At 43.1% G+C, this 16287-nt stretch overlaps 1 protein-coding gene across 6 annotated transcripts in view; it reads left to right on the top strand.

Moving 5' to 3' along the window:
* Positions 1-16287, top strand: part of nbeaa (neurobeachin a) — a 988762-nt gene that overhangs the window by 87862 nt on the left and 884613 nt on the right. For all 6 annotated transcript variants that reach the window (XM_068033481.1, XM_068033479.1, XM_068033480.1 and 3 more), the window contains exons 2-3: positions 9232-9463; positions 12667-12767. In XM_068033481.1, the coding sequence (XP_067889582.1) occupies positions 9232-9463; positions 12667-12767 (333 nt within the window). The remainder of the gene's footprint in view (positions 1-9231; positions 9464-12666; positions 12768-16287) is intronic.

The following is a 16287-nucleotide window of genomic DNA, read 5'->3' as shown; positions in this document are numbered from 1 at the left end:
TTCACGCTTTGGAAGATACAAAAGACTTGCAGGTTGATAGGTAAATTGGCCATTATAAATTGCCCCTAGTATAGGTAGATGGTAGGGAAGTATAGGGACAGGTGGGGATATGGTAGGAATATGGGATTAGTGTAGGATTAGTATAAATGGGTGGTTGATGGTCGGCACAGACTCGGTGGGCCGAAGGGCCTGTTTCAGTGCTGTATCTCTAAAATAAAAAAAAAATACCAGACCCATGAATGAAACAAGACCAACATCAACTAGAAGAGATTAGCAGGATGCGAGTCATTTCTCCTGTCACTAAACCCACAGAGTGGTGTTTGGGAATGGTTCCAGTTCCTAAACCTAACGGTACTCTTTGCATTTGTGTACACTTAACTTAATAAGGCTGTGGCAAGACAAGTTCATTCGATGTCCTCGGTAGATGAAAGCTTGGCAAAATTATCCAAAAGTGCCACGTTCACAAAGCTTGACGCTGTTACGACCAGGTGAGAAAGGTGTCTAGGGGTCTTTTACTGTCTTTACCTGGTCTTATTGTAACAAGGTTTGATTTTTAAACACTGTTTTGAGCTCCCCCTTGGTGAATCCTTGTTCACACTTTCCAATTGTAAAGCCAAGAAATGAGCACAACTAGGTTTTCTTAGGTTTAAAGAAGAAAAGTGAAATTTATTTAAACTTACTTAAGTTCTAAGTCGGTTAACGCCTACGGATACACGCTGCGCCCACGCTGGCATGCACATGTGATATGCACCTGCAAATAGAGACAGAAAAGAGAAGAAAAATAAAATGGAGAGGTTTGAGGCAACCCCTGAAGAGGGTTTTTTTTTTACTGTGCTTCGAGCTCGCTGTAGGGTCCTTGATTGTAGGTAGTCTTGCTTTTCATTGGGGGGTAAGTATTCTTCTTAAACCTTGTTCACTGTAGGAGACTTTTCTCTCTTGGGATTCATATGTGTGCCTCAGACGTGGCAGGTGGGGGCCTGCATGATAACGCGAATAGTGACTTTTGGAAAGCTCCATTGGATAAGAAGTCAAGGTTATTGACGACCTTCATTACTCTGGTCCGAAGATTTTATTTTAATTGTTTACCATTAGGTATAACATCAGCAAGCATTATGTTGAACATTCTACAGGGCCTTAAAGGAGTAATATGCCATAAGGACGACATCTTAGTCCATGGTGAATCCGTTGAAGAACATGACCTGAGGGTTAGAGCAGTTTTGAACCATCTACAAGAAGGCGGCCTGACACTTCATGAAAAGTGTGAATTCTCAAACGTCTATTAGTTTCTTAGGACACATTCAGTAGCAAAGGCATAATGGCAGACCCGCAAAAGATAAGAGGCATTAGTGAATTCCCACTTCCTACTTCATTGCAAGATCTTCAACGATTCCTTGGAATGGTTAATCAGTTGGCAAAATTTTTACCCAATCTAGCGCAAGTTACTGAATCCTTATGACAACGATTAAGGAAAGCTCATGCATGGTGTTAGGATACACATTAGGAGCAAGCATTTCAAAGGATCAAGGAGATGCTGATTTTGCCAGATATCTTAACACATTTAACCCTTCACTACCGATCACAATTGCAGCAGATGCCTCATCTGCAGGGTTAGAGGCATCACGAACATTGTCTGAGACTGAGACGAGGTGCGCCATCATAGAGAAAGAAGCTCTCGCAATCACGTGGGCTTGTGCGAAGTTCTCAGATTATATTATTGGCTTAAAGGTTGTCATAGACCACAAACCCCTAGTTTCCTTACTAGAGGAAAAGGAACTTGCTAGAATGCCTCTGAGAATCCAGAGATTCCCGTTGAGGCAAATGAGATTCAAAAACGAAACAGTATATGTACAGGGCAAACAACAGTAGATGCAATGTTCAGAGCTACTGTTGACCATCCTACACAACAGGATTTTAACTTGATTAATGAGAGTGCGCCACATTTTCAGTTCGCTGCATCACAGTGGCCGGCAAGTTCAAAAAGCTCCAAGAAAATTGTCATTCTCACGCAAATGAGGAATGCATCTGTATCTGGCGATATTGCACGCAAGGTTGGTCGCAGCAGTGTTGCAATGGTAAGAGGATGAAAATCTTCTTTGAACACAGAGGCACTTTACTGCTGTGGATGATTTGCTTGTATATGATGGGAGGCTGGTGATTCTGGACTCACTCCGGGTAAACATCTTGGAGAAAATACACAAGGGCCTCATGGGTATCACAAAATGCAGAGCACGGGCTCAGTCATCCATATGGTGGCCGGAAATATTGAGAGATATAGAAGAAATGATTTCTAATTGTCACGTATGCGCAGTATACAGACAGGATCGAGAGAACCAGTTATCTTGACCCAATTTCCAACCGGACCATGGGAACGTCTGGGGATGGATCTATTCATGTTTAATGGGAAATCCTACCTGATTGTCATCGACTATTTTTCAAGCTGAATTGACGTCAAACGTTTGTATATGATTACTGAGATAATCATTCAAGCTTTATCGAAGATCTTTGCAACACATGGTATACCTGACCAGATAGTTTCCGATAATGGACCACAATTTGCAAACGACTAATTCATGCGTTTTGTGGAAAACTGTGTATTTGTACATCTTACAAGTTCCCCTAGATAGCGTCAATCTAACGGTGAAGCCGAAAGAGGAGTCAGAACTATCAAAGCACTGTTAAAGAAAACTGAAGATTTTCAAACAGCACTCCTAAACTACGATCTACTCCGTTGCTATGTGGGTGAGCACCATCGGAACTGTTGATGGGAAGGAAGCTTGGAACACAACTTCCCATCGTACCCAAAAATTTACTTCCAGGGCTATAAGTCCAGGATTATCAGAGAGTTAAAGACGGAGAAAGATCTTACCGAAAGCAACAAACTTATAATTATAATGGGAAATATCGTACCAGGAACCTACCTAAGTTGATGGAAGGAGAAAAGGTATGGATACGTGACCAAGGCAGAGGAGTAATCGTCCAGAGATCTTTAGTACATACTTCAGAGGGTACTATAAGAAGAAACAGGAGAAATCTTTCTTATATTCATCAAAAACATCAATCAGTAATACATTTGGGTGCACCAGCTGTTGAACCTGAAGTTCAGAAAGCACCGGATACTACAAACATCAATGAAGGCAATCCAAGTCATGAAACAAGAGTTCAGAGATAGACTATTAATCTTCATCTAACAACAACAGGATCAGGGAGAATTGTGAAGCCTCCTGACAGATTGAATCTGTGAGGTCAGAGACTTGGGAGGAGATGGTGTAGTATGTAAAAATAAAAAAGTATGTATAAATATAATATATGGATAAAGACTTGGGGGGAGTGTAGTATAAGGGTTTGAAAGGGTTAATGTTTGAAATTTTGAGAGGAATACCTCCCGCCATGATGTAAGAGATCACATATGTGAGAGACTGGAGGGAGAAGCAGCAGAGCTTCAGTGGAATCTCACAAACTTATGTGAAGCTGTATATAGTTAAAATGTAATAAATGAGTTAATGTTAAAATTACTGCAGATTCAGTAATCTCTCCTAGATAGACTAACCAAATATACAAATGGTGGCAGACTAACCAAATGTACAACAGCGTTTGCTACCTTCCAATGTGTGAATGGGACTTGGTGCGAGTTAAGACAAGGGCAGCTGAGTTTTGAATGACTTCAAGTTTACGGAGAGTAGACTGTGGGAGATCAGCCAGGAGTGTGTTGGAATAGTCAAGTCTAGAGATAACGAAGGCATGAATGAGGGTTTCAGCAGCAGACAAGCTGAGACGGGCCAAGTTGCGCAATGTTATGGAGGTGGAAATAGGCGGTCTTGGTGATGGCATGAATATGAGGTTGGAAACTGTTCTCGGGGTCAAATGTGATCCCAAGGTTGCGAATAGACTGGCTTAATCTCAGACTGCTGTTAGAGAAAGGGATGGAATCAGTCGCTAAGGGAATGCAGTTTGGAGTGGGGACTGAAAACAATGCCTTCAGTCTTGCCAATATTTAATTAGAACAGTTCCCATGGATTGGAAGGTAGTAAGCATTATTTTATGTTTGGTTAGTCTGCTGCCTTTATTTCACCTATCACCCCTGTGCTCGCTCGCCTGCATTGGCTGCCGGTCAAGCAACATCTTGATTTTAAAATTCTCATCCTTGTTTTCAAATCCCTCCATGGCCTCACCCCTCCAGCCCCATAACCCTCCAAGATATCTGTGCTTCTCTAATTCTGGCCTCTTGTACATCCCTAATTTTAATCGCTGCGCCATTAGTGGCCTGGCTGCACCTTCGGTTGCTTCGGCCCCAAGATCTAGAATACCCTCCCTACACCTCTCCACCTCGCTTTCATTCTTTAAGACATTCCTTAAAACTGATCTCTTTGACCAAGCTTTTGGTCATCTGACCCAATATCTCCTTTTGTGTCTCGGGGCCGTACGTTAAAGGTGCCATATAAATATAAGTTGTTGTTGTAATGTCAAAGGAGTTCTGAAAGATCAAAATCAAAGCATCCACTATCTGTAGCTACCTCATTTTACAACACTAGGATGCAGGCCATGAGATCCAGGGCATTTGTCACCTTTAAGTCCCATTAATTTCTCCAGCACTATTTCTTTACCAATAATAATATCCCTAAATTCCTAATTTCTGGTAGATCTTTGATTCCCCATTATTTCTGGACTGTATTTTGTGTTTTCTATCTTGAAGGCAGATACAATGTTTTCATATAATGTTTCTGCCATTTCCTTATTCCCCATTATTACTTCTCTCGGCTCTGCCTGAAAGGGACTTATGTTAACTTTTGGTACTCTTTTGCTTTTTACGTACCTGTAGAAACTTATGCAATCTGTTTTGATCTCTGTTAATTTACTCTCATTCTATTTTCTCTCTCTCAATTCCTTGCTCATCCTTTGCTGAATTTTAAAATCCTCTTTTTGGCAACACTATAAGCCTCTTCCTTTAATCTTATATTATTTCTAACTTTTATTGTTCGCCACTTTTCCCATGGGATTTTTTTTATTCTTTAAGGGAATGTATATTTGATGCAAATTACGAATTAATTCTTTAAATGTTTGTCATTGCTTATCCATTGTCCTATCGTTTCATATAGTTTCCCAATCTATTGTAGTCAACTTTAGTGAGGGAATTATGGTGGAGAAATGAAAATTGGGGATTCAGATGAGGCCAGAATGGAGGAGCGCAAAGAACTTTTGCCATGGGGTGGGGCGAGTGTGTGAATGGGAGATTTGTAGGCCTGCAGAAGGTTATAGAGATTGAGTTGGGTAAGACCATGGAAGAATTTGAGCACAAGGATGAGAATGTTAAAATCAAGGTGTTGCTAGACCAGGAGTTATTGTAGGGCAGGGATGACGGGTGAACGGGACTTGGTTAATGCAAGGTGGAAGGTTGGCTTGGACAATCTGGGGCTGCCAAAAACATGAATGAGGTTTTTTTCATTTGTTCATGGGATGTGGACGTCGCTGGCTAGGACAATATTTATTGCCCATCCCTAATTGCCCGTGAGCCGCAGTCCATGGTGGGGTAGGTACATCCTCACTTCTGACCTTATGATTGAAGGAAGGTCATTGATGAAGCTGTTAGGAAGGGAGTTCCAGGATTTTGACTCAGCGACCATGAAGGTATGGCAATATAGTTCCAAGTCAGGATGGTGTGTGGCTTGGAGGGGAACTTGCAGGTGGTGGTGTTCCCATGCATCTGCTGCCCTTGTCCTTCTAGTTGGTAGAGGTCGCGGGTTTGGAAGGTGCTGTCTAAGGAGCCTTGGTGCGTTGCTGCATTGCATCTTGTAGGTGGTCCACACTGCTGCCACTGTGTGTCGGTGGTGGAGGGAGTGAATGTTTGTGGATGGGGTGCCAGTCAAGCAGGCTGCTTTGTCCTGGATGGTGTTGAGCTTCTTGAGTGTTGCTGGAGCTGCACCCACTCAGGCAAGTGGAGAGTATTCCATCACACTTCTGACTTGTGCCTTGTAGATGTTTGACAGGCTTTGGGGAGTCAGGAGGTGAGTTACTTGCCACATGATTCCCAGCCTCTGACCTGCTCTTGTAGCCACGGTATTTATATGGCTACTCCAGTTCAGTTTCTGGTCAGTGGTAGCCCCCAGGATGTTGTTAGTGGTGACAGCGATGGTAATACCATTGAATGTCAAGAGGAGATGGTTAGATTCTCCCTTGTTCGAGATTGTTATTGCCTGGGACTTGTGTTGCGCGAATGTTACTTGCCACTTATCAGCCCAAGCCTGGATATTGTCCAGTTCTTGCTGTATTTCTACACTGACTGCTTCAGTATCTGAGGAGTCGCGAATGGTGCTGAACATTGTGCAATTGTCAGCGGACATCCCCACTTCTGACTTTATGATTGAAGGAAGGTCATTGATGAAGCAGCTGAAGATGGTTGGGCCTAGGACACTACCCTGAAGAACTCCTGCAGTTATGTTCTGGGGCTGAGATGATTGACCTCCAACAACCACACCCATCTTCCCTTGCGCTAGGTATGAATCCAACCAGCAGTTTTTCCCCTGATCTCCATTGACTTCAGTTTTGCTAGGGCTCCTTGATGTCAAGGGCAGTCACTCTCACCTCACCTCTTGAGTTCAGCTCTTTTGTCTATGTTTGAACCGAGGCTGTAATGAGGTGAGGAGCTGAGTGGACCTGGCGGAAACCAAACTGAGCGCTATTGAGCAGATTATTGATGAGCAAGTGCCACTTGATAGCACTGTCAACGACACCTTCCATCACATGACTGATGATTGAGAGTAGGCTGATGGGGCTGGGTTGGATTTGTCCTGCTTTTTGTGTACCGGGCATACCTGGGCAATTTTCCACATTGCCGGGTAGATGCCAGTGTTGTAGCTGTATTTGAACAACTTTGCTCGGGGTGCGGCAAGTTCTGGAGCACAGATTTTCAGTACTGTTGCCGGAACGTTGACCAGGTCCATAGCCTTTGTAGTATTCAGTGCCTTCAGTCGTTTCTTGATATATGGAGTGAATTGAATTGGCTGAAGACTGGCATCTCTGATGCTGGGGCCTTCAGGAGGAAGGTGAGATGGATCATCAACTTGGCACTTCTGGCTGAAGATTGTTGCAAGTGCTTCAGCTTTATCTCTTGCACTGATGTGCTGGACTCTGCCATCATTGAGGATGGGCATATTTGTGGAGCCACCTCCTCCAGTTAGTTGTTTAATTGTCCACCACCATTCACGACTGAATGTGGAAGGACTGCAGAACTTAGATCTGATCCATTGGCTCTGGGATCGCTTAACTCCGACTGTCGCATGCTGTTTACGCAGTTTGGCACGCAAGTCATCCTGAGTTGCAGCTTCACCAGGTTTTTGAGGTATGCTTGGTGTTGCTCCTGGCATGCCCTCCTTCAATCTTCATTGAACCAGGGTTCATCCCCTGGCTTGATGGTAATGGTAGAGTGGGGGATATGCCGGACCATGAGAATGCAGATTGTGGTTGAGTACAATTCTGCTGCTGCTGATGGACCACACCGCCTCATGGATGCCCAGTTTTGCGTTGCCTGATCTGTTTGAAATCTATCCTATTTAGAACAGTGGTAGTGCCACACAACACGATGCAGGGTATAATCAATGTGAAGATGGGACTTCGTCTCCACAAGGACTGTGCGGTGGTCACTCCTACCAATACTGTCATGGACAGATGTATCTGCGACAGGCAGGTTGGTGAGGACGAGATCAAGTATGTTCCTCCCTATTGGTTCCCTCTCCACCTGCCACAGACCCAGTGTAGCAGCTTTGTCCTTTAGGATTCGGCCAGCTTGGTCAGTAGTGGTGCTACCGAGCCACTCTTGGTGATGGACATTGAGGTCCCCCACCCAGAGTACATTCTGCGCCCTTGCCACCCTCAGTGCTTTCTCCAAGTGGTGCACAACTTGGAGGAGTACTGATTCATCAGCCGAGTGGGGTGGTAGGTGGTAATCAGCAGGAGGTTTCCTTGCCTACCTGATGCCATGAGCCTTCATGGGATCTGAAGTCTATGTTGAGGACTCCTGGGGCAACTCCCTCCCGACTGTATACCACTGTGCCATCTCCTCTGCTGGGTCTGTCCTGCACGTGGGACAGGATATAACTGGGGATGGTGATGGCGGTGACTGGGACATTGTCTGTAAGGTATGATTCCGTGAGTATGACTATATCAGGCTGCTGCTTGACTAGTCAGTGGGACAACTCTCCCAACTTTGGCACAAGCCCCCAAATGCTAGTGAGGAGGACTTTGCATTGTTGACAGGGCTGGGTTTGCCATTGCCGTTTACGGTGCCGAGGTCTGTCTGGTTTCATTCCTTATTGACTTTGTAGCAGTTTGATACACTGAGTGGCTTGCTCGGCCATTTCAGAGGGCATTTAAGCATCAGCCACGTTGCTGTGGGTCTAGAGTCACATGTAGGCCAGACCAGGTAAGGACAGCAGATTTCCTTCCCTAAAGGACCTTAGTGAACCATTAGTGAATAGCAGATGAGCTGAGGCAGTGGAAGAGATGGGCGACATTGTGGAGATGGAAGTAGGTGGTCTTGGTGCTGTGCGCCTGGCACCTTCTGAGAGCAGTGAATGAATCATTGGTGTTATTTTAATTAGCCCTAAACTGTTCTATAGTTATGTTATATTTCAGGGGACTTTTTTAGCATAGGAATTTCTGCAGCACATTCTAAATTGCCCATAATAAAAGAAGTTTTTTCCCTGTATAATTGCAATTTTTATATTCTTGTCAATTTTCTCCGTTCCTCTCCTCTCTTCCCACTCTTTCTCTGAAGGCATTGTCTCCTTGTTGGGATTTGGTTCCATTATTCTTATGTGAGTCTTAACAGTGAAAGTGAACAGGTTATTTTATCGAGGGTCATCATAGCTGAGCCCTATTCTTTTCTTGCTGAGATTCACATGCACTTGCCACAAGGGTTGTTGGTTGGTGCTGTGGCTGATTTTGCCCTTCCTAAGGCAGGGGCACAAAGGCTATAATTGTAGTGCTTCCACCTTTCATGCCTGATTTAGTTAACTCAATGAGTTGAGATCAAGCACAGAACTCTCCTAGCTCATCTTACTGATGGATAAGCTTGCTGTGCCTAAGGGGAGATTACTGAAGTAGCTTTGTAAAAATTACTGGTGTTGGGTATTATATCCTGAAGCAGGTATACTGTATGATTTAAATGCTTTGAAATTGTACAACTTAAAAACATGTAACTTAAACATTTTTCCTTTTCTCTGTCCTCCCCCATGACAGCTGGTCGGTGGAGAATTTGATTTGGAAATTAACTTCATAATTCAGGATGCAGAGAGCATAGCATGCATGATAGAACTTCTTGAACACTGTGATGTTACCTGCCAGGCAGAGATTTGGAGTATGTTCACAGCCATTCTACGCAAGAGTGTACGCAACCTTCAAGCAAGCACAGATGTTGGCCTCATTGAACAAGTGCTATTAAAGATGACCAAAGTGGATGACATGATAGCAGGTATTGATTATTTAAGCCATGTTGATAGCATTGAATCTGCTAAAATATAGGGCCCAAATTGAACTCTGTGCAAGTGGAGGGTTTTGAACGAGTTAAAATTGGACCCATAGATCTCATAGAGCTGGACTCAGTTGATGCTTATTGTGAAGTTAAGCATCATGTTTGCCTTTTTATGTTTAATCAGAAAACACTGCAGTGAAAATTAGTAAATTGGTAGTCAACTTCAGTGATTTTGATTGAGGCATTTATTGTTTTTCAATGAATATCAGCAAGTATGTCAACTTCAGCATTCTGAAAATAAAGCAATTATTGTGTGCATCTCTCCTCTTCCCCTCTCCTGCTTTTCACTCTCCTCCACTTGTGTTTCTCAGATTCCTGCATTCCTACTTTTCCCTCGCTGCTTCTGTTTTTCTCCTCTTCTGATTGTTTTTAACACTCCTCCATTTGTTTTTCACTCTTCCACTTGTATTTTTCACTCTCCTTCTCCACTTTTGTTTTTTTTCTTTTCATTCTCCCTCCCACTTTCATCCATCTTCTCTATTTCTCTTTTTCACCTCCCTCACATTCATATCTCTTTACTGCTTTTACTTGTTCTCTTCTCTTTCTTTCCCTTTCTCCTATTCCTTCCTGCTTCCTACAGAATTGCAGTTGCCACACAGGAAGACATATGAAACATATGAACATGAAGGACAGGAAAATACCTATTCCATATAGTCTTGTATGCACACAGACTCCCATGCATCCGACCCACCGTCCCACTAACCAGCCACGTAAGCAATGTTCTGGAGAGGCAAAAAAAAGATCCAAGCATCATCCTGGGCTAAAAAAGCTCTTGGAAATTCTTCTCTCCCCCCAAAGGCAGTCAAACAGGTTTCAGGAATACATTCCCCACCCTTTTGAATGTTTGCAGCAAATTGACACTCGCTTCATGAACTGGTAACTTGCTCCATAGGTCGTGACTCTGAAAAGAAATACTTCCTGCAACTAATCTAATTCAATTCTTATGTGACGTATACTCATGCTTCCCGGTCATCTCTCTCCTAATTAGCTCAAATGATCTCTCCACAAGGACCAAATCAAATTTTTTTCATTATTTAAAGACCACAATTATTTCTCCTTGGTCTATACTTTTATATGTCATTCAGTATAGCTGGAAATGGAAGATGGAAAATTAGTAAATGAATGTAGAAAGCAGAGGAAACACAGACTGGAAAATAGACAACACAGGAGTTTGCCAGTGCTTACTTGTATGTAGTACAATGCAAGGAGCCTTGTGATTAAGGCAAATGAGCTGAGGGCACAGATTGACACATGGACATGTGATATCATAGCTATTAGTGTAACATGGCTTAAAGGAGGGCAGAAATGGCAGCTCAACATTCCACAGACTGATTGGATTGCTCTCCAGAGAGCCGCATGGATTCGATGGGCCAAAGCCGCCTCCTGTGCCGTAATACATCTATGGGCTGAATTTTATGGGCTCCCTTGGAACAGGAATGGAAGTGAAGGGGGCCATAAAGTATTTGAACCACTTATATGAATGAATGTTTACAGTTGTATGAAAATGTTAGTACTTATGTGTTCGAAGTATGTTGTAAGTACGTTGGACTATAGCTGCAGAAAAAAACTCTTGTCAAATCATGTGGTTTATGCTTCCTCCTGTTGTCATGGGAGTTTACGTTTTGTGGAAGAATTGCCTTTGTGATGGAAAATGTGCTGAACTGATATTTGTCAAACAAATGGTTGGTTTCTATTAAACAATGATCAGTGGGTTCAGTGATCATGTTGGACCATGCAACAATTATAATCTTGCTTGGGACAGTCCAGTTATACTACAGTTTCTGTATTGCAGTGCAAAAGCTACATAACAAGGATTTGAAGTTGCTGCTCTTAGGGCAAGCAGGGTTTCAGCTCTTGATCATTATCCAGTTAGTATGCATCACTGTAAGAAAGGATAGGATCATTTTGGTCTGTGATTTCCTTTCCGAGAGTACAATGGCTTGCCAACACACACCAGCTCAAGGAGGTATTCTCAGACTGCTTGGACTTCACTTTGGCTGCAGGAGAGCTGTATCTGGTAGCAAATGAACTAACTTTAACAATTATTAATGAAACACCGAATATGTTAAACCAAATACTTCTGTGCAATGCTTATACCCCGTGGGCAGATTATTGTTGGTGCATTGAAGTTTAGTTTAGTTTAGTTTAGTTTAGAAGTATGCCTACACAGCAATATACTTTAACTGTGTACAGTATTATGCAGAACCAGCTGTAAAATTTAATGTTACCTGCTTGAGTTGTTGTAAAACAGATTTTGCACTTCTGCAGTGGCTTCTCTGCCTGTAATCTTTTGTAGATTGATTTGTAGTTCCAGCATTTTTAATGTGCACATTTTCCTTTTCATTTTCTTGATTACTCTCCTTATCCCAAGGTTCCACTTGGCCATCCTTTACCAAATGTGAACCCTAGTGGATTTAGTTTAGTTTAGAGATATAGCACTGAAACAGGCCCTTCGGCCCACCGAGTCTGTGCCGACCATCAGCCACCCATTTATACTAATGCTACACTAATCCCATATTCCTACCACATTCCCACCTGTCCCTATATTTCCCTACCACCTACCTACACTAGGGGCAATTGCTAATGGCCAATTTACCTATCAACCTGCAAGTCTTTGGCATGTGGGAGGAAACCGGAGCACCTGGAGGAAACCCACGCAAACACAGGGAGAACTTGCAAACTCCACACAGGCAGTACCCAGAATTGAACACGGGTCGCTGGAGCTGTGAGGCTGCAGTGCTAACCACTGTGCCACCCTGCATGGTTCAGATCAACAGGGCACTGAGTCATCAGGGAAACTTAAATGTTTACTTCATTTCAGATCAACATTTAAATGAAACCAGTTGATACAATTTGCTGTTTTCACGATTAATATAAATTGTGGCACAATACTACAAATCAGCAAACATTAAAGTGCAGTATATCCAGAATGTATGGGTGTGAAGCTACAAATAATATAAAGACAAGCCACTTGTGACAGAACCTGTACAACCTTTTCATACCTATGAGGCTTAGAATTGTGATTCCCAGAATTGCTGTTTATTTTCTCGAGTTGCATCCTGGTTTGTGTTTTTCACTTGGGACAACATAAAATGTATCAATATACAGCTTGCATATTTATTATATGAAATATCTCTTTTCAGATCTGTTGGTTGATATGTTGGGTGTTCTAGCAAGCTATAGCATCACTGTCAAGGAACTCAAGCTGCTTTTCAGCATGCTGCGCGGAGAAAATGGATTCTGGGTAAGCTCCAGGTTTAAGACTTCAGTTTCACTGCTTTACGTGCAATACTTAAGTCCAGGTTTATAGTAGTAGCATAAAACAATCAGTTAGCAATGTAACATTAACAATAATCCAACAATAAGTGTGAGGAGCTCATGAAATTCTCTGTCACTAGGATCGAGACCATCCGATAAGCTGCCACTACCCTCCCTTCCCCTAGCCCTCCCGGCCAGACTTCCTCGAAAGGTCTTCCTTGTCTTAGCCCTGAACTTGCAACGTCCTCTGGTTTCTCTCTTATCTCCCCTCGTGCCTCTCCAAGCTCATTTGGTTCATGAGACCCAACTCCTGCTCCCTCGATCCTATTCCCATTAAATTGCTAACCATCCAACTTCCCTTTCTGGCCATGTTAACTGATACTGTTATTGGTTTTTTCTCGCTAGGTTCTGTTCCTCTCTCCTTCAAACCTGCTGTCATCACCCCTCTTAAAAAAAAAACCCTTGCAAACTACCACCCCATCTCCGACTTCCCTTTTCTGTCCAAAGCCCTTGAATGTGTTGTTCCCTTTCAAATCCAAAAAGTAATAAAGAAAGAAAGACTTGTATTTATATAGCACCTTTCAGCCAGGCTATTCTAGACTGGGTATTGTGTAATGAGAAAGGATTAGTTAACAATCTTGTTGGGAGGGGTCCCTTGGAGAAGAGCGACCATAACATGTTAGAATTCTTCATTAAGATGGAGAGTGGGAGAGTTGATTCCGAGACTAGGGTCCTGAATCTAAATAAAGGAAACTATGAAGTTATGAGGCGCGAGTTGGCTATGATAGATTGGGGAACGTTACTTATAGGGTTGACAGTGGATAGGCAAGGGCGAGCATTTAAAGAGCGCATGGATGAATTACAACAATTGTTAATTCCTGTCTGACGCAAAAATAAGGCAGGAAGGGTGGCTCAACCGTGGCTTACAAAAGAAATTAGGGATAGTGTTGGATCCAAGGAGGAGAATTATAAAATGGCCAGAACAAGCAGCAAACCTGAGGATTGGGAGCAGTTTAGAATTCAGCAAAGGAGAACAAAGGGATTGATTAAGAAGGGGAAAATAGAGTATGAGAGTAAGCTTGCAGAGAACATAAAATCTGACTGTAAAAGCGTCTATAGATATGTGAAGAGAAACAGGGAAATATATAATGGGAAACAAGGAAATGGCAGACCAATTAAATACATACTTTGGTTCTGTCTTCACAAAGGAGAACACAAATTACCTCCCAGAAATGTTGGGGAGCATAGGCTGTAGTGAGAAAGAGGAACTGTATGAAATCAGTATTAGTAGGGAAATGGTGTTAGGGAAATTGATGGGATTGAAGGCCGATAAATCCCCAGGGCCTGATAATCTACATCGTAGAGTACTTAAGCAAGTGGCCCTTGAAATAGGAGTTGCATTGCCGGTCATTTTTCAAAATTCTATAGACTCTGGAACAGTTCCAACGGATTGGAGGGTAGCTAATGTAACCCCACTATTTAAAAAAGGAGGCAGAGAGAAAACAGGGAACTACAGACCAGTTAGCCTGACGTCAGTAGTGGGGAAAATGCTAGAGTCCATTAGAAAAGATGTAATAGCAGAGCACTTGGAAAACAATGACATGATCGGACAAAGCCAACATGAATTTACGAAAGGGAAATCATGCTTGACAAATCTACTGGAATTTTTTGAGGATGTAACTAGTATAATCGATAAGGGAGAACCAGTGGATGTGGTGTATTTGGACTTTCAGAAGGCTTTCGATAAGGTCCCACATAAGAGATTAGCGTGCAAAATTAAAGCACATGGGATTGGGGGTAAGGTACTGAAATGGATAGAGAACTGGTTGGCAGACAGGAAACAAAGAATAGGAATAAACTGGTCTTTTTCCAAGTGGCAGGCAGTGACGAGTGGGGTACCGCAGGGATCGATGCTAGGAGCCCCGCTATTCACAATATATATTAATGATATAGATGAGCGAATTAAATGTAATATATCCAAGTTTGCAGACACAAAGCTGGGTGCGAGTGTGAGCTGTGAAGAAGATGCAGAGAAGCTCCAGTATGATTTGGACAGGTTAAGTGAGTGGGCAAATACATGGCAGATGCAGTATAATGTGGGTAAATGTGAGGTTACCCGCTTTGGTGGCAAAAACAGAAAGGCAGATTATCATCTGAACAGCAATAGATTGGGAAAGGGGGAGGTGCAGCGAGACCTGGGTGTCCTTGTGCACCAGTCGCTGAAAGTAAGCATGCAGGGTGCAGCAGGCAGTTAAGAATGCAAATGGTATGTTGGCCTTCATAGCGAGAGGATTCGAGTACAGAAGCAAGGATGTCTTGCTGCAATTATACAAGGCCTTGGTGAGACCACATCTGGAGTATTGTGTGCAGTTTTGGTCTCCTTATCTGAGGAAGGATGTTCTTGCTATGGAGGCAGTGCAGCAAAGGTTCACCAGATTGATTCCTGGGATGGTAGGACTGACGTATGAAGAGAGATTGGGTCGCTTAGGCTTTTATTCATTAGAGTTTAGAAGAATGAGAGGGGATCTCATAGAAACGTACAAAATTCTAACAGGACTGGGCGGACTAGATGCAGGAAGGATGTTCCCGATGGCGGGGGAGTCCAGGACCAGAGGTCAAAATCTAAGGCTAAGGGGTAAGCCATTTAGGACTGAGATGAGGAGAGATTTCTTCACCCAGAGATTGGTGAACCTGTGGAATTCTCTACCACAGAAAGCAGTTGAGGCCAAATCATTAAATATATTCAAGAAAGAGTTAGATATAGTTCTTGGGGCTAAAGGAATCAAGGGATACGGGGAGAAAGCGGGAACAGGATACTGAGTTTGGATGATCGTATTGAATGGCGGTGCAGGCTCGAAGGGCCGAATGGCCTACTCCTGCTCCTATTTTCTATGTTTCTATGTCCCAAACCGCTTTACAGCCAATGAAGTACTTTTTGAATTGTCGTGTTGCGTGTTGTAATGAAGGAAACGTGGCAGCCAGTTTGTGCAAAGCAAGCTCTTTCAAACAGCAATGTGATAAGGACCAGATAATCTGTTTTCGGTGATGTCAATTGAGGGATAAATATTGACCAGGATACTGGGATACCTCCCATCCTGTTCTTCTGAATAGTACCATGGGATCTTTTACGATCACCTGAAGGCAGACAGGACCTCAGTTTAATGTCTCATCCAAAAGATGATACCTCTGATAGTGCAGCACTCCCTCAGTATTGCACTGGAGTGTCAGCCTAGATTGTTGTATTTAAGTCCTGGAGCGGGACATGAATCCGCAGCTTTCTGACCCAGAGGCGAGAGTGCTACCAATTAAGCCACAGTGCACACTGTGATCCATCTATATGACACTATAATCATGCCCATTTTCCCCAGAACCCCATGTTTGAATCCCGTTTCCAGCCTGCCAGTACTGAAATGGCTCTTGGCAAAGTCGCAAATGACATCCTGTGTAACCGTGACAAAAATAAATTATATCTGCTCCTCCTGCTCGACCTGTCTGCAGTCTTTGAC

Source organism: Heterodontus francisci, chromosome 6, assembly GCF_036365525.1.
Source record: "Heterodontus francisci isolate sHetFra1 chromosome 6, sHetFra1.hap1, whole genome shotgun sequence".
Lineage (NCBI taxonomy): Eukaryota > Metazoa > Chordata > Chondrichthyes > Heterodontiformes > Heterodontidae > Heterodontus > Heterodontus francisci.
The sequence above is the reverse complement of the archived record's forward strand: the minus strand, read 5'-3'. Positions and strand labels throughout refer to the sequence as shown.